General features: G+C 43.0%; 1 protein-coding gene across 1 annotated transcript; it reads right to left on the bottom strand.

Annotated features, from left to right (window-relative positions):
- Positions 1–1,498: 1,498 nt before the first annotated feature.
- SMIM20 (small integral membrane protein 20) lies at positions 1,499–7,570 on the bottom strand. The gene is made up of 3 exons (XM_081207981.1): positions 7,393–7,570; positions 3,006–3,062; positions 1,499–2,072 (listed from the first exon to the last, which is right to left on the bottom strand). Exons 1-3 carry the CDS (start codon positions 7,499–7,501, stop codon positions 2,035–2,037), a joined length of 204 nt encoding a protein of 67 aa, XP_081064107.1. The 5' UTR covers positions 7,502–7,570; the 3' UTR covers positions 1,499–2,034.
- Positions 7,571–19,567: the final 11,997 nt, after the last annotated feature.

Below are 19,567 nucleotides of genomic sequence, written 5' to 3'. Positions count from 1 at the left end.
TCTGGGCAAACAATGACAATGGAGGTTCATAGATATAGGAAAGGAATCCCTTCAGGAAGTTCCAGATTGCTATCTGCCTACCTGTTCTCAGGTAAGGGAGATTAAGGAGGCAGAGGAAATATTGAGTCTTTAGGAGAGCGAAGATGGCTTTTGGATTGCTCTCCTGTACTATTTTAGACATGTGGTTTATATACTTATGTATGTGTGCTTACCTTGTGCAATTCAACATTTATTCTATATTTAAGACCTCAGAATTCCTAGAACACAGGCACAGGTCCAAGGTTCAATTGCCAGCATCCCCAGGTAGGGGAGAAAACACTGTATAAGGCAGACTCTTATTATTATCTAGGAATGGTCTTCTAGTAAAATGTACCTAGCCTCCAAAGCAATTTGTCCATAGTAGCCCTACTAAATATTTAGTAAAGGTTTGGGAAATGTTGTCAAGCAATAACAAATATAGCTCTCACACTTTTAATACTGCACCAGGGTGTAGGGGGGTGTAGTACCTCTGGGTGGGGGACACATCACGCTCCTTCCAGGGTTATTTGTCCACCTTTGGTCCCCATCCTGCACTTGACTCTCAACCTGTGGCTCCTAGACGCTATCAGCATGAGACAGTGGCTACACCCTTGGAAATATCTTCGACTGGGTGGCTAAACCAGGTGAGGGTAGCCGATAGGTCTCAAACCCTCAGTGTGTTAGGGACTCTCCCTGCATTGAAGATAGGCTCCAGCAGATTGAGCGGACAAGACCAATAGTGGGTCCAATGGTCAAGAAGGTGGTTTCTGCACGTGCTGTAGAGGGAAGGGGCAGGTGGAGCTTGTCAAACCGGGAAAGTCGCTCATCTAGGAGAAGGAAAATTCTGATCTTGGACCTTTGCTGCTTGTGGGATGTCTTCAAGAGAAGGCTCAGGAGTAAACCCTGCACAAATCCAGAGTGGAGTCCCCAAGATGGTTGGATGGCACCTTCTGGCAACTCCTGCAGCCAAGCTGTGCCAAGCATATTTCTCTGCTTTCCTTTGGACCACACCAGGGAGGCTGAGAGGGACGTTTTGTTGTCAGGGCAGCTCAGGACCTCCATGCACACTACTCAAATTTGTGACCTAGGGAGGTCACTTCAATGCTGCTCACACAGCAGTTTGACTTAGCTCTTGGAGGTGCACTCCATTCTCTCTAGACTCAAGTTGCCAACAATACTGCATCTCATTTGAATTTTGTATGTAACTGGTTACTCATTTGCCTATATGGCTTATAGGGACAAGGCCCATATTATTACAAGGTGCCAACTGACCCATTTGGATGTCAGCTTGTGCAGCACATATATTTATGACATATGGACCACTGTCTGGACACTATAGTGACCTTTGAGAAGACAGTAGTTGCCCATTCCTGCAGTTTCAAACTGAAACCAGGTTAGTAGAAAAAATTAAAAGCATCGCCAGGTTTTCTATGAAAAGAACTACTTACAGAAGTTCCAGGAAAAGGCAAAAAGCTGTGTAGTCATTCAAAAGATTTATATACAGAAATAAGTCAACGCATCCAAATCTTTACTTTTGAACAGCGAGTTTACACATTAATAAGTTATCTGAAACTGAGTTTTTCTCTTAACAACAAAATCCATGAAAACTGAACTGCAGTACTACAGTTTAGTTCAACAAAAATGTTACAATCAATGTACATAATTTAAAACTCTCTCACACCTCATTAGTTCCATAATCTACTCTGGTAATGTTTACACTACATTCACCAAAGCAATTCTCCTTCATTCCTCCAATGAAGAAAAAGGCAATTATTCCATTTGGTTAATAGAAAACATTCAGTGCAGCATTTCCTACTACATCACTGGGGAAACAATGGGCTTTATCTCTTGAGAGCCAACAGCTGCTACTGCTCTTTATGTAAAGTGATATTATAAAACAATTCCATGTGTGGAGTTCTTTTTCTGCATGATCTTGGTTGACTCAAAGAACCAGAAGCATCACTGATGGAATAAGGGAAAATACATTCATTGGTGAGATCATACCCAAAGAAGTCCTTACTTTCTTCCAAATGGATCAGACCATACTTTTAATCCTTTGGATAAAACAGGAGAGATAAAAAAGCATTTTAGAAGGCTGTTGTAATGTCAATAAATGCATGTATTCTCTACAACCTAGCTTCTCTGCATGAAGTTATACATGTGAGTACATTACGTATTTTGAACAACTGGACAAGGACCATGTCTGAAGAGAGTCTGAAACATGGAATGTGATCTTCTTGGTCCCACATGCATAGGACAGCATACAGATGTTATCAAGTCACTGAGAGCTCAAGGCTAATCAACAGGGTTACACACCCCATGTTTCTCCTAATGCAAGTCATCCATCAGGGCAAACAAAACTTGTTCTGTGCCAAAACCAGGCATGAATGCAGACTGAAATGAGTCACAATAATTTGCTCATCTGAATAACCTGAACATTTTGAGCATCTTGCTCGAGAAAGGGATATTTTTAACTGAGTTGTTGCAATTGAGAACACCAGTTGGAATATTACTCATTCAAATAGATAAAGTGACTATTACCAGAATTATATGAAAGATAGAACAGTATTTTCAACAGTTCTGCTGAGATCAAAGGGAATTTCTTACAGAATTTCTTGCACAGGCATATGACTATATTAGTAGAGAATACAATGTTCTGGACCTTGTATAAAGGGAATCTGTGTGTCTCCATAACTCTGCTTCTCACCAAAATACTTAAAAGCTATGGTCCAATCTTTGTACAATAACCTTTGTACAATAACCTCTGCTTGTAGCTGAAAGGTAGAACCGAGTGAAAAACACATGCCCTTCTATTTGAATCACAACATGTATACTTTGTACTGAAGCATTCATATACAGTTGCATCTTTTTTTGTATGAAATCCTAAATTAACTCCTTTGCATGTCAACTTCTTTGGAATTGGAATACAGTATTAAGATATACATAATTTACATAAACACATCTCAACTAAGTGTTTAGAGCTATACCTGTAGGCTGAACATCTTCTTGTATAACACCAGCTCGATTTATTGCTTGCTCCTTTTCTGGTAAACACAAAACATTACAGTAGGTGAGAAAGTGCATTAGTAGGTGAGAAAGTGCATTTATCCCTTAGTGTGGGAAGAAAATGATGGAAACCAGCCTGCTCAAAACACCCATCTACACATCTACCCAAATCACGATCTATAAAATAATATATGAGGCACTTTTCTGACTCAAAACTGCCCCTCACCCAGCTCTTCCACCCCCTTCCTCCTCATCCTGCACAAGATGAAGGGCAACTATCTGCAGCAGGGAGCCTGGCCTATTGTATAGACTCCCAACAAGTTTTAGATGTGCCTCCTCTGAAGGCATGTAATTCTGCTCCATGTTCAGGGTAACGGAATGATCCTATCGCACAGGCAGACACAGTAGAATAACTTTAAACCAATGAAGCTGGTGAGAAAGAGATAAGGGCAGAGCAGTAAGTTGTTCAAGGTGCAGGCTCCTTTATAAGTAGGTATTTTGGTCCCATATGTATCTTTCATTACTTAAGGCAGGGGTAGGCAACCTAAGGCCCGGGGGCCGGATGTGGCCCAATCGCCTTCTCAATCCGGCCCGCGGACGGTCCGGGAAACAGTGTGTTTTTACATAGAGTAGAATGTGTCCTTTTATTTAAAATGCATCTCTGGCTTATTTGTGGGGCCTGCCTGGTGTTTTTACATGAGTAGAATGTGCGCTTTTATGTAAAATGCATCTCTGGGTTATTTGTGGGGCATAGGAATTCGTTCATTTTTTTTTCAAAATACAGTCCGGCCCACCACATGGTCTGAGGGATGGTGGACTGGCCCATGACTGAAAAAGGTTGTTGACCCCTGACTTAAGGTATTTATTGCAGCACACAGCTTGAGAATTACTGGTTTAAGCGCCAACAAATACTGGATTTGTGGGCAGGAAACATTAGCACCATAGTAAATGAAAATGCTGGGAAAATATTTTTAAATCAGATAACAAAGGAAAAAATGGGCCAAAGAGCCTGAACTGTGTACTATTACTGCTTTGCTTATCTTCAACAATTAATCATCTGACTCTGTTTGTAACAGAAAGGAATATTCACAGTAGGAAGTGTAACATTCTTGTGTCAGATACAATGCTAAAGGTTCTGAACCACTGTCGGAAATACCACCTCGTATTACTGTACTTATTATTCCTTCTCACCATCTTTCCAATGTATGCCTTCTTTCTTTAGGGAGCAAGGAAGAGAGAGTCAGGACGGTATTATATGTACCATTCATTTCTACTGTGTAAGTATACTGAGGCTCTGGAATCAGACTGCATTAGTCAATGCTCCCTCTGCTGGTTTTATAATAGAAAGTACTGCCTGTGCAATTTGTCCATTTTATTTTAATAAAATTACTTCCAGAGCTGAACTACACATTTTAATCATCATGGATTTGAATTAGAGAACAGAAACACACAAAGCATATTTGGTTCATAGCTGCCAACGTTTCCCGCTTTTTAAGGGAAATTCCCTTATTCCGAATAGGATTCCTCGCAAGAAAAGGGAAAAGTGGACAGCTATGATTCCGTTTGTGATGTCAAAGGATTGAAATACCGTATTTTTTGCCCTATAGGACGCACTGTCCCATAAGGCGCACCTAGTTTTTTTGGGGGAAAATAAAGGGCGCGGGGCTGGGGCGGGGGAAGCCCGAGCTTCCCCTGACCCCAGAACAGGCAACTCTCCGCAAAAGCCGCGGGAGCCCAGCGCCGGGCTCCCATGGCTTGCGGAGAGCTGCGCAAAGCCTGGAGAGCGAGAGGGGTCGGTGCGCACCGACCCCTCTCGCTCTCCAGGCTTCAGCGAAAGCCTGCATTCGCCCCATAGGACACACACACATTTCCCCTTCTATTTTGGAGGGGGAAAAGTGCGTCCTATGGGGCAAAAAATATGGTACCTTCTCCCCACTCGTATATAGAGAGCATGGTATGACGAGTATGGGTACCAGTCATAAATGCTTCTGCTCCTGTTTGTGTATTTCATATATGAGAATCAGGTCCTGAACACAACAGTCCCAGCTGCACAAACCAAAACGGTCCTAGTAGAACATCACCCCAAGAAAATACTGTGTGCAATGTGCCTGCATGCCAGCCAGGGAGACGAATGTCCCCCCCTTCAAAAGGAATAACAATATTAATTTGAGTTACAGGTAGGTAGCCATGTTGGTCTGCCGTAGTTGAAACAATTTTTTTTTAAAAAAATCCTTCCAGTAGCACCTTTGAGACCAACTAAGTTTGTTATTGGTATGAGCTTTCATGTGCATGCACACTGAAGAAGGTATCTGAAGAAGTGTGCATGCACATGAAAGCTCATACCAATAACAAACTTAGTTGTCCTCGAAGGTGCTACTAGAAGGAATTTTTTATTTTTATTTTGTTTCAATATTAATTTGGATTGCTCCCACATCCCCATCAATTATTGGGAGGAACACGCCCACTTTCATGCACGAGGAATGAGCAAGCATTGCAATGCGTTTGCACATGCTGGAAAGGGGGTGACCACAATTCTCCCTTGAGATGCACGCACATTTATTTTTTAACGACTGCACAGTTAAAGTGACGAGTTTCATATGTGAATGAGCCTTAGGGTATTAGCACCTCGGAGAGAGCTTTCCTTTTTCCTCAAAGGCAAAGCTTCTTTGGTCCACTAAATTGAGATTTGAAGTTGTATCTTAGGTGATGGCGAACATGACACTTAAACCATCAACGTCCTATACAGGGTGATGCTCTTTTCATTATAGAATTTACTCAGAAGTAGATTTATGACATAATTCATCTAGGATACTGGGGTTTGTTTGTTTTACGATCAAGCAATTATAGTACGAACTAGAGATGCCCATTCACTGTGTTCAGAACCGGCAGAGAGGGACTGAGACAGACTTAAGGGCCTCGGACGTGAGAGATCCGGGCTGAGAGTTGACTGATTGATGGACATTTGCTGAGGATCGAGACCGGGAAAGGGGGGGGGGGCGAGAGTTTGGGAATCCAAAGGGTGTTTAAATATATGTTGTTCTTTGTTACTTTGTTTTGTAAATAATATAAAAATTGGGGAATCTGTGGAAGGGGAATGGGGTCGTCCTTAGAAAAGCATGTTAAGGATGGGTATTTTGGTTTAAACTGAGGGTTATAAGTCAAATTTGGTTAACTAAGAAGAAACAAGTAAAATACTAATAAGGTAAAAGAGGGAGATAAGAACTTGCTGAGTAAACTATTGAAGTTGGAATGCAGGAGGGGGAGGTGTGGGGAAGTCCAGGAAAGTGGTTAAGAAATTAGGGATTTGAAATTATATGTGTTTGTATTTGTGTTTGTATGTTTGTGTTGTGTATTGTTTGTGTGTGTGTAAACTTTGAAAACTCGATAAAAAATTTATTAAAAAAAAACCAGAAGCATAAGGCTTTTTTTTTTTTTTAAGGAAGAAAAAGCCTTATAGGCTGTTTTGGGGACCATCTCACTTGCCTCCCCCAAAGAAGCCAATTTACACTGTAACTCAGGGTAGCCAAATACCCCACCCCCCAAAAAAATCACAAATCCATGTGTGGAATGTTCTATCCTCTACAACACCCAGGGGGTGGGTGTGTTTCCATTGAAATAATAGAAATAATAATGTTTTCCACTGATTGAAACAAAAAGGTAACAAAGTCAGAGAGCTGTGTTTGACTAAATCGTAGGCGGAGTAGATTCACTGAAATAATAATAATAATAATAGCAATTATTATTATTGATGTTGTTATTATTACAACCCTACTTTTTAATATTATTATTATTATACTGAGGAGGAAAATCTACAACCCTACTTTATTATTATTATTATTATTATTATTATTATTATTATTATTATTATTATTATTATTATTTACTGAGGGGGGAAATCTACAACCCTACTTTAAAATCCTACAAAAGCAGAAATGCTTTTTTTTTAAAGGATCAAACATCCCCTCAGCTTTCTGAGCACCTGGATAGGCTTTCCTATAGTAAGAATTCTTGTCAGCAGGCGCCTTACAAATAAAAAAGACAGCGAAGGCGCCTGCCTGATTTCTCAAGAGGCTGGGAGTTCCGAAGTTCCCTTCATATCGCCCAAAGCGGCTCGTCATCTAACTCTTCCTTGCACCCGGGTCCGTGACAGGACCCTCGATGTCGGGTTCACACGTGCAGCTCCGCTCCCGCGTCAGGTAAAGCGGAGAGCGGGAGGTGCAGGGAGGAAAAAAACCGCTCTGAGGAAAAGCTGCGCGCGCAGCCAACGGCCGCTTCCCATCCCTTCCTTCGAGATTCGAACAGGGGCGGGGCTCCGGCCAAGCGGCAGAAGGCCGCGCGTGCGCAGAACGCGCTCTCCGCTCGACTTACTGTACTCCTCGAGGTGCATCAGGGGCCGAAAGTAGATGGGGTAGAAGGCCGCCCCCAGCACGGCCACGAAGCCGCCGAAGATCAGCAGCGTGCGCGGCACGCGAGCCATGAGGAGACGCCGCGGAGCCCAGCACGACCTCTCTCCCCTCCCGCCCTCGGAGGAAACTCCTTCCGCTTCCGGGCGACGAAGAGCGAAGAGCGGACTCACTCGGAACAGAGGAGCAACGAGTTCCCTTGTCTGCCCCCTGGCGGCGGAGGACGGAAACAACCCAAGTCCGCGAAACGACGTGCACACTCGCCGCCTAAAGTTGCCTTAGCTTGCAGGTCTCTCGTGCAACGATACTGATCACAGGGAACCTTGGAAATTCTCCTCTTTTGGGGGGATGCGACTCTTGGGAGATTTCCAGAGGAGGAAATAAAAAAATTTCGTGGCATCTTACCAAATGCATGTTAGTAAATTTGCCCTGGATGAATCCCAAGATTGCCAGAAGAAATATCAACAACCTCAGATATGCAGATGACACAACCTTGATGGCAAAAAGTGAGGAGGAATCAAAGAAAGAGCGCACAATATGGTCTGAAGCTCAACATCAAAAAAACGAAGATCATGGCCACTGGTCCCATCACCTCCTGGCAAATAGAAGGGGAAGAAATGGAGGCAGTGAGAGATTTTACTTTCTTGGGCTCCACGATCACTGCAGATGGTGACAGCAGCCACAAAATTAAAAGACGCCTGCTTCTTGGGAGAAAAGCAATGACAAACCTAGACAGCATCTTAAAAAGCAGAGACATCACCTTGCCAACAAAGGTCCGTATGGTTTTCCCAGTAGTGATGTATGGAAGTGAGAGCTGGACCATAAAGAAGGCTGATGGCCAAAGAATTGATGCTTTGGAATTATGGTGCTGGAGGAGACTCTTGAGAGTCCAATGGACTGCAAGAAGATCAAACCTCTCCATTCTGAAGGAAATCAGCCCTGGAAGGACAGATCGTGAAGCTGAGGCTCCAAGACTTTGGCCACCTCGTGAGAAGAGAAAACTCCCTGGAAAAGACCCTGATGTTGGGAAAGATGGAGGCCACAAGGAGAAGGGGACGACAGAGGACGAGATGGTTGGATAGTGTTCTCGAAGCTACCAACATGAGTTTGACCAAACTGCGGGAGGCAGTGGAAGACAGGAGTGCCTGGCGTGCTCTGGTCCATGGGGTCACAAAGAGTCGGACACGACTAAACGACTAAACAACAACAAAATTTGCCCTGGGCACACATTTCTGAAGGGCACATCCAGCCAGGCTCCCCACAATCGGTGCATAAGTGTCCCTTGTGCTGACTCTCCTCACTCTTTCAGCCTTTCGTAGAAAGTGACAGCAACAGGTTGGAGCAGCTCTCCGCCCTGAGCAAATAAATGCTTGCTGCTCCCCTGGGAGGGGAAGCTGCTGTCCCGCGTTGAATGGCCTCTGGCCTGATCCTGCAGTCTCTTCTGTCCAAACAAACCAGAATGAACACTCCGTTTTTCCCATCACCTTGATAATTAAATACATGCAGGAGAAGCCCTTCACTAACTTGCTAAAACTAATGGCACTGTCTTCAACTGAAAATATTTCTGAAACAGCAAGCACGTATTTGTTTGCTTGGGGGGGAGCACTCCCTGAGCCCAGAAAAGGGGGAAAGGAAAGACCAGTAGGTTTCCTCTGGGGCATAGCTGTCAACTTTCAGATTTGAAAATAAGGGATCAGCAGGGACAGTCTACGGCATATCTAACTGAAATTGTTCTAGGTGTTATGTACTGAGTTGAATAAGATCCAAAATGCAGCAGTCTGATTGGTCCTAGAACAATAGGATTCAGAATGCAGCAGTCTGATTGGTCCTAGAACAATAGGATCCAGAATGCAGCAGTCTGATTGGTCCACAGGAGCCACCCAATCTAGCTCCAGGTGGAAGTGAATCCGCAACCTGATTGGCTTACAGGAGAATCCCGGAATTAGCCAATCACGTGGGGCCCATTGTGTAAATAATGTATATAAAGCAGACATTCTGGGGAAACTTCCATTCCTCCTCAACACTATGAGCTGAATAAAGAGCATGAAATCCACTCTCGACTCTGAGTATATTTCAGAACCCCAGCGTATGTCAGAACACATTATCTACCCCATTTTCAATTTTACTATATTAAATGGGGGGGGGCATAATGGCAATGCACATTTTAGAGTGCACAATTGCAAAATTTGGTTGTTTTTGCAGCATGGGGGGGGGGCTGCTTGAAGGGCATGGGGCCAAGAATATGAGAAGATTGCTCCTGCGGTGGAATATTTCCTGCTCAACCGGTTCAAGCCTCTCATAAAGTCAGCTGAGGCTGGATAAAATCTTTTCAAAGGGAAAATCTTTTCTCTTTTACTACTTCTCTTCACATGAAAGGGAACCATTCTTTTTTTTAAAAAAAAGCATATTCTACTTTAGCTTGACACTTGTCTTCAGTTTGATGACAAATCTAAACAGAGGAAAATCCAGAATATGCTACCAAATACGGCACTTTATTCTTTACACACTCACAGCTAAATCAGACTTGTTGTAGTGCTTGATGTGAACAAGATCTCCTGATTTTAATTAAAAAGAAAAAACCACAAGAGAGCATTCATTAAGGAGCCCATGGGGTCCTTTAACCCCTCTGCGCTGTTTCCCTTAATTAAATGCTGCTATTTGCCTTGCAGGGGAAAACATATACAGTAGTCGCTCATACGGTTTCTATCTCTCTGTGTGATGATTTAAACAGGGAAAACATTGCAGGGAAAGGTTACAAACACCTCCCTGTAGTCCTGCTGCAAATTCTCTTTCCTCCTCTTTACAAGCCAGTGTGGTGTAGTGGTTAAGAGCGGTAGTTTCGTAATCTGGGGAACCAGGTTCGCGTCTTCGCTTCTTCACATGCAGCAGCTGGGTGACCTTGGGCCAGTCACACTTCTCTGAAGTCTCTCAGCCCCACTCACCTCACAGAGTGTTTGTTGTGGGAGAGGAGGGGAAAGGAGGATGTTAGTCACTTTGAGACTCCTTAGGGTAGTGATAAAGCGGGATATCAAATCCAAACTCCAAATCTCTTGCATTGTGTCTAGGTAAAGGTAAAGTGACCATTAGGTCCAGTCGTGACCAACTCTGGGGTTGCGGCGCTCATCTTGCTTTATTGGCTGAGGGAGCCGGCGTACAGTTCCGGGTCATGTGGCCAGCATGACTAAGCCGCTTCTGGCGAACCAGAGCAGCGCACGGAAATGCCGTTTACCTTCCCGCCGGTGCGGTACCTATTTATCTACTTGCACTTTGATGTGCTTTTGAACTGCTAGGTTGACAGGAGCTGGGACTGAGCAACGGGAGCTCACCCCGTCGCGGGGATTCGAACCATCAACCTTCTGATCTGCAAGTCCTAGGCTCTGTGGTTTAACCCACAGCGCCACCCGCTTCCCATTGTGTCTAACCTGGCCTTTAATAGAAGGACTGACGTTCTGTTGTTTTCTTATGGAACGACATTCATATAATCACAGAATTGTAGAGTTGGGAGGGGCTTTGATCTGGATCTTGAAGACATTTGTAGATGTGAGTGATGTTTAAAATGTGGTTTGGACCTGGGGAGGAAAGAAGAGCATCACACAAGGAAATAGTTCACAACACACTGCATAACTGTCTCCCTGTTTTAAGTTGTGTTCCCATTCCGGATTTTCTCACAGACAAGCTTGCACCTCAATAAAGAGTTGCAGGCTGTGATTGGAGTCATTAGCAAACAAAACCTCTCCTTCGGCTAGGAAACATATCCATGCAGGTTAACCCTGGAAGCAAATGGATTGTGAAGCCTAAGGGCTCTTATACAATATCCTTAAGATGCAACTTCACGATGTGCACATATATCCCAACTCTCTCTTTATAAGGTGCCTTATTTTCAAGCAGGGATGCGGGTGGCACTGCGGGTTAAACCACAGAGCCTAGGGCTTACCAATCAGAAGGTCGGCGGTTCGAATCCCCGTGATGGGGTGAGCTCCCATTGCTCGGTCACTGCTCCTGCCAACCTAGCAGTTCAAAAGCATGCCAGTGCAAGTAGATAAATGGTCTAAGTCACTATAAGGGACGCAGGTGGCGCTGTGGGTTAAACCACAGAGCCTAGGGCTTACCAATCAGAAGGTCGGCGGTTCGAATCCCCGTGATGGGGTGAGCTCCCGTTGCTCGGTCCCTGCTGCTGCCAACCTAGCAGTTCGAAAGCATGCCAGTGCAAGTAGATAAATAGGTGACCCAGCGGGAAGGTGGTAAACGTTGTTTCCGTGCGCTGCTCTGGTTCGCCAGAAGCGGTTTTGTCATGCTGGCCACATGACCCGGAAGCTGTACGCCGGCTCCCTCGGCCAATAAAGCGAGATGAGTGCCGCAACCCCAGAGTCGGCCACGACTGGACCTAATGGACCCTTTACCTTTACTATTTTCAAGCACCTCCCTGGTTTGGCCATCACTGAGTCACCCTGTTGCTCCATCTACACCAGCACTGTCTATTCTGACTGGAGCAGCTGCCTTTCCCAGCCCAGCTATGTGAGACCCCTCAAGTGAAGGTGCCAGATCTCATTTTTTATTATTTAAATATGTATTTATACTTTTCAGGTTTATACATTTCACTGATTTTCCAATCATTTTGACATTTCGAATCTTGACTTCCCCCTCTTTTTGCATTCCTTAAATTGATTTTTAATACCTTCTGCATATCCAAATTAACTTAATTTGCTCATTTACTCATCTTCTTTCAATATATACTCTTCTGAAACTGCAGGTTATTACAATAACCCTGCCAATGTTTTTATCTGTTTACAGTTTATCTGTAAATATTCCATAAACTATTTCCATTCTTTTATAAAAAGTTTGTTATCTTGATTTCTTATTCTTTGGTTATGTTTTGCCATTTCTGCATATTCCATAAGTTTTTGTGCCCATTCTTTGGTGGGACTTCTGCTACTTTCCATTTTGGGGTAACATTCTTGTTAGGGATGCGGGTGGCGCTGTGGGTTAAACCACAGAGCCTAGAACTTGCCGATAAGAAGGTCGGTGGTTTGAATCCCCACGACGGGGTGAGCTCCCGTTGCTCGGTCCCTGCTCCTGCCAACCTAGCAGTTCAAAAGCATGTCAAAGTGCAAATAGATAAATAGGTACCGCTCCGGCGGGAAGGTATACAGCGTTTCCATGCGCTGCTCTGGTTCGCCAGAAGTGACTTAGTCATGCTGGTCACATGACCCAGAAGCTGTACGCTGGCTCCCTCGGCTAATAAAGCGAGATGAGCGCCGCACGACTGGACCCCTAAAATCTCAGGCGCTGAAGCCTGAGAACAAGGAGACTCGGTGGGCACCTTTGCGCCCCCCGGTACCGTGAAAGAGCCTTTTTAAAGGCTACGGATCGACATCGGGAGTGAGCGCGGTGCTGAGAGTCGTTACCCAGCCTGCGAAGTGAAGCCGCGTCACCATAAGCGGAGAGCGCCGATTCCTTCCTGAAAAGAAAATTTGGACGGAATTCCCGTGAGTAGGAGCTGAAAAACAATCGGGACCCTTTAAATTCTGAAAATTGAGCTAAAAGCGGGGAGATTAAATCAAGGAAGTCTGCCTCCCCCCGACTGCATGAAAGTGAAAGCAACGGAACTTTAAACTTGCATCCGTTGAAACCCGCTCTTTAATTAATCAAACCGGACATTCAGACCTTAGATCTCCCCTCTAGCTAGCAGGGCAGAGGGGAGGTGAATGAGACTTTAATAACTGCATGATTTACCTGAAGTAAAAATCCTCCGCTGTCTCATCTACTGAAAGTACGAAACGGTCTGCCTCTTTAGAACAATAGGACACTGAACTGACTTTTTCCTGCAAAGTGATACTGTGATACAAAGTTTACACAGTGACTGGCTACAGTATATTACAAGAAGAAACAGCATAAACTGGGAAACTGTGGCAATTTGCAGTTACAAGCTTCTAGTAACATTGACTTTGACTGTGTTTAATCTCTCTTTTTTACATCTTTGGACATTCTCCTTTGTTTTCGTACTTGGATACTTTACTTTATGGCCATTTTGATTTGCTCCCCCTAGAGGGTAAAGTAAAGTTCGGCACGGCCTAGGACAGTGGAATTTTCCAACGGGAAATAGCTCCCGTGGGAAACGACCTTGACATGAGTGGCGCACAAGAAGAGATAGTCACAAGAGCCAAAATCAGGCAACAACAACAACAACAGCTGCAACAGCAACAGACAAAGAAAAGAGGCTCAATTTCAGCTGCAACTCCAGGACCAGCAGGAACAACAGAACAAGAAAAAGGAGCAGCTGCCTCTATGGAAGCTGTGACAGACGCTCTGCTCAAGATAAATCAAACTCTGGAGTCTTTGACAAAACAGACTTCAGAAAATACACAAAAATTAACAGAAATATCAGTAAGACTAAACCAGAACACAGAATCTATAAATAAATTGGTGGAGGAAAACGCTACTACACGTAAAATTGCCGAAGATGCCAAAGCTACTGCTGGAGAGACGCAAGAGAAATTAGAGCCGATTGCTAAGAAGGTTTATGAGCATGATGCAACCTTGGCCTTGTGGGAGTTAAAGAGAAAAGAGAGAAATTTGAAATTAAGATCGATTCCGGAGAATGAGAGAGACAACCTTGCGGAATACCTGACACGGGAGTTTGTGGACTGTTGGGATCTGGAGGAAGACGAATTTAAAATTACAACAGCTTTTAGACTGGGTAAAAAGCAGGACAGAAAGACCCCGAGAGACTGCCTGATTACATTTAGATCCAAGGAGGAAAGAGACAAAATATTAGGACTACATTTTGAAAAGGCTCTGCAAATTGGCAACTCAACTGCACAGATCTTTAAAGACATCCCAAAATATATTCTGGATCTAAGAAACTTTTACAAGGACTTGGCTCTTTTGTTAAAGAAAAATTCCATCCGCTTTAGGTGGGAATTTCCACAAGGACTGTCATTCGACTACAAGGCAAAGAAGGTGAAAATAAAGACAATTCAAGATAAAGACAAATTTTTGGCAAGAAATCAGGAGGACCTGCAGAAGGGGACTGTGGACGTACTTGCAGAACAGAGGAGAGCACTAGATATTCTGAATCTCTCGATTGGACAAAAACCACCACCATCAGAAGAAGAGCAACAACTTGGAGCTGTTGGAGGAGCTTTAGGAAAATAACAAGATGGCTTTGCAATTCCTTAGTTGGAATTGTAATGGGCTCAATGGGCCTTTGAAGAGAAGACAAGTATTTCATATATTGAATAGAGAACAACTGGATTTGATATGCCTACAAGAAACTCATATAACTAGAGCCCACAGGAGACTACTCACAAACAAAAGGCTAGGACAAGAATTTGTTTCATCAGATAAAGTTAAGAAAAGAGGAGTTGTAATATATGTGAAAGAGAAATGGGCTCCAAAAATGATATTCAAAGATGAACAAGGGAGATACTTGGCAGTGGAGATACAAGTACAAGGAGAAAAATTCTTAGTTGTTGGAATCTACGCACCAAATGAAGGCAAATCTGACTTCTTTAAGAGACTTCATGAAACCTTGACGGGCTATCTGGATTACAATATGATAATTATGGGAGACATGAATGGCGTGGTCTCCACTAATATGGACAAGGCACAAAGACTAACAGTTAGTAAGGAAGGGAGACTTCCTAAGACTTTTTTTGAAATGACGGAAAACATGGACTTGATAGATATTTGGAGAACAAGGAACCCTCTGGAGAGAGAGGGAACCTTTTTCTCTCAAGCAATGATGACCTGGACCAGAATAGACCAAATTTGGATTACTAGTGGTATGGCTCCAAAGATTAAGAAAGTGGAAATCTGCCCAAAAACTTGCTCCGACCATAATGCTGTGAGGATGGAGATGAAACTTACAATAACTGGTCAATTTAGATGGAGAATGAATGACACCCTCTTTCGAGACAAGGAAATCCTCACGAAGGCCCAAAAGACTTTAAAAGACTATTTTGAAATAAATCTGAGGGCCGACGTGGAGAAAAGAGTGATCTGGGACGCAAGTAAAGCGGTGATGAGAGGATTCTTGATTCAACAAAATTCAATAAAGAGGAAAAAACAAAATGACAAAAAAGAAAAGATTTTGGAAAAGATAAAGGAAGGAGAGAGAAAATTAAGAACAAAACCAAAGTCCCAGGAGATTTTAAGAGAGATCAAGCTATATCAAACACAATATATGGAATTGATGAACCAAGAGATGGAATGGAAGATAAAGCAAATGAAGCAAAAGACCTTTGAATCAGCAAATAAATGCGGCAAACTTCTGGCATGGCAACTGAAGAAAAGGCAGAAACTAAATACTGTTACAAGCCTAGAGGTGGATGGAAAAAAATATATCTAAACCCAATGAAATTAGAAATTGTTTTTTGAGTTACTTTAAAAAACTTTACACTCAAGGCCCGCAAAATGAAGAAGATATAGACAAATTCCTTGATAAAAATGGACTACAAATAATCTCTCATCAAAGTAAGATGGATTTGAACCAGAGAATCTCAGAACAAGAGATAGAGGCTGCCATTCAGAATATGCAATTGGGCAAATCTCCAGGACCGGATGGACTGACTTCCAGATACTACAAATCGCTGAAGGAATGGTTGATTCAACCACTAAAAGAAGTTTGCAATGAGATTCTTGAGGGAAAAAAGGCACCTGAATCGTGGAAAGAAGCATATATTTCACTCATACCAAAGTCGGAGACTGAAAAGACCCAACTTAAGAACTACCGCCCAATATCATTACTTAATGTGGATTACAAAATCTTTGCAGACATTTTGGCAAAAAGACTTAAAAGAGTGTTGATGGAGAAGATTCATAGGGACCAAGCAGGCTTTCTCCCTAAAAGACACCTAGCAGACAATGTAAGGAATGTGATAGACATTTTGGAAAAGCTAGAGGTGAACATAAACACTAAAGCAGTATTGATCTTTGTGGACGCGGAGAAAGCCTTTGACAATATTTCTTGGAGTTTTATGATAAAGAATCTTCATGGGATGGGGGTAGGTCAAGGTTTTGAGAATGGTATGGCTGCAATATATTCTGAACAAAAAGCTAAATTGATTGTAAATAATGTAGTGACGGAGGAACTTAAGATAGAAAAAGGAACACGACAGGGGTGCCCAATTTCCCCATTACTTTTTATTTCAGTTCTGGAGGTGTTGCTGAACATGATAAGGAAAGACCAGCAGGTTAAAGGAGTGCAGGTAGGAGCTAAACATTACAAGTTAAGAGCGTTTGCAGATGACCTAGTATTGACTTTGAAAGAGACAAACACTAGTACGAAAAAGGTTTTAGAAATAATACAACAGTTTGGCCAGGTAGCTGGATTTAAGTTGAATAAACAAAAAACCAAAGTTTTAGGAAAAAATTTAACAGATACAGAAAAGGAGAAGTTTCAAGAGGAGACAGGGTTGACAGTGGTCAAGAAGGTGAAATACCTAGGGGTCTATTTGACATCTAAAAATGTGAATTTGTATAAAGACAATTATGAAAAATGTTGGTCAGAAATTAAAAAAGATCTAGAAATATGGTCAAATTTGAAATTGTCAATGTTAGGCCGAATTGCTGTGATTAAAATGAATGTATTGCCTAGAATGTTATTTTTGTTCCAGACCTTGCAGATTCTGGATAAGATGGAATGTTTTAAGAGGTGGCAGAAAGATATTTCGAAATTTGTCTGGCAGGGCAAAAAGCCCAGAATCAAATTTAAAATATTGACAGATGCTAAAGAAAGAGGGGGTTTTGCCCTGCCGGACTTAAAATTGTACTATGAGGCAGCAGCATTTTGCTGGCTGAAAGAATGGATGCTCCTCGAAAATACAGACATCTTAGATCTGGAAGGTTTTAATAATGCTTTTGGTTGGCATGCATATCTATGGTACGATAAAGTCAACAGTGCCTTTAAGAATCACATTGTTAGAAAAGCATTGTTCAATGTTTGGATAAGATACAAAGATCTGTTGGAAAACAAAACCCCTAGATGGGTCTCACCAGTGGAGGCCAAGGCAGTGAAGAAACTCAATATGGAGGTCGGATGGCCGAAGTATTGGGAAATCTTGGAACAAGATGGAGATAAGTTCAAATTGCAAAGTTATGAGAAACTGAAACATAAGGTACAAAATTGGTTTCAATACCATCAAATAATGGAATTTTTCAAACAGGACAGGAAAATTGGCTTCCAGATGGAAAAATCAAAACTAGAAACTGAATTGTTAGAACCCAGTACTAAGAATTTATCTAGAATGTATAACTTGTTGCTGAAATGGAATACACAGGATGAAACAGTCAAATCAGCTATGATTAAGTGGGCACAGGATGTCGGTCACAACATCATGTCAGATGACTGGGAATGGTTATGGAACACCGGTATCAAATTCACGGCATGTAATGCCTTAAAGGAAAATATTATGAAAATGGTATACAGGTGGTACATGACCCCAGTCAAGCTGGCAAAAATTTATCATCTGCCCGACAACAAATGTTGGAAATGTAAAGAGACTGAAGGTACCTTCTACCACCTTTGGTGGACATGCCCGAAGATTAAGGCTTTCTGGGAAATGATCTATAATGAAATGAAAAAGGTACTTAAATGTACTTTTCCTAAAAAACCAGAGGCCTTTCTCTTGGGCATTGTCGGCCAATTGGTGTCAAAGAGGGATAGAATTTTTTTTATGTACGCTACAACAGCAGCAAGAATACTTATCGCAAAGTATTGGAAGACACAAGATCTACCCACTCTGGAAGAATGGCAGATGAAAGTGATGGACTATATGACATTGGCCGAGATGACAGGCAGAATCCGTGACCAAGGAAAAGAGGCGGCGGAAGAAGAATGGAGAAAATTCAAAAATTATCTTAAGGACTATTATAAACTTAACGAATGTTAGAGTGTTGTGGTTTTCAGAAACAAAGGGATACAGTGATATAAGGTCAGAGATGACTAAGATGACAGAGGTTGGAAAGTAACAATTGGGAGTTGCTATAAAGTTATGGACATTGGGATGCAGAAAGGGGGGGTATGGGGAAGTCCTAGAAAAGAGGTTTATGAAAATATGTCATGAAATTATACATGTATGTTTGTCTTTTTAAGTGTTTGTTTGTTTTCTAAAATTTTGTAAAACCAATAAAAATTTTATTAAAAAAAAACCAAAAACGACTGGACCTAATGGTCAGGGGTCCCTTCACCTTTACCTTTAACATTCTTGCCGGTGAAGGTGCCATATCTTGAACCTGGGACTTTTCTGCACCCCAAATAATGGTGTTTTAGCCCTGAAAAGCCACAGCCCGCCTTTGTAGCTCTTCCGGGTTCAGCATCTTCACCTGGAGCTCTCAAAAACTTAAAATCTCTGAATGGCTGGCAGAGGCATCTTTCACCTTCCGCACACCATCCTTTGCACATTCACTGGAGGAGAGGCAGCCCAGCGGGACTTAAGGATGCTCAGAATTCTATTAAACGTCTCCGTGCTTTTCTTTGCTTAGATGAATAAAGAAAAGGGCTGCCATCGGCGTACCAACACCCTTTGCTTTAGAAGGGTCTCCGGGGTCATCCAGCCCAACCCCCTGCCATGCCAGATCTGTACAGACTATAATTCGCGACAGTAATACAGGAGGCACAGAAAAATCTGTATCGATTTGTCACAGGGGTGCTTTAATGTCTCAGGGAGTTCTTTGGAGGGAGGAACCCAACCCATTAGTACAATGGAAGGAAAGGTGGTGGCCACCTACCGGGGTGCCAATTTGAATTAAAATATGGGAGGGGCAGGTAAGTCCCGCCCCGCATAATCGATCACAAGACACACTATTTGAATGGCACTCGGAGGAGGAGCAGCCTCCTGGAATATTTTATTGGGGGCGCCCGAAGGGACCTCAGCCCGAAAGAGTTTGCTCCAAGCCACCTGCCATGTCCGATCTGGTTGTGAGTCCTGCGTTTCGCGGGGTTTGACTAGATGACCCTTGGGTCCCCTGCCCAGTTAGCAGCGATTCTCAGTCGCCCTTTGACAGCTGGTTGCAGCCGCCCGGGAAAAAATCCTCTGCACGCGCTCAGAGGTTTTCCTTTCGCCGCCGTGGCGCGCCCAGCCCAAGGCGCACCTGCCGCGCCCGGCTGGCTCCTCCTGCTTCCTCCTCCAAGCCGGAGG

This window comes from Podarcis bocagei, assembly GCF_964188305.1.
Source record: "Podarcis bocagei genome assembly, chromosome: 9".
NCBI lineage: Eukaryota > Metazoa > Chordata > Lepidosauria > Squamata > Lacertidae > Podarcis > Podarcis bocagei.
Note: the sequence above shows the minus strand (reverse complement) of the source record. Positions and strands in the feature narration are given on the sequence as shown.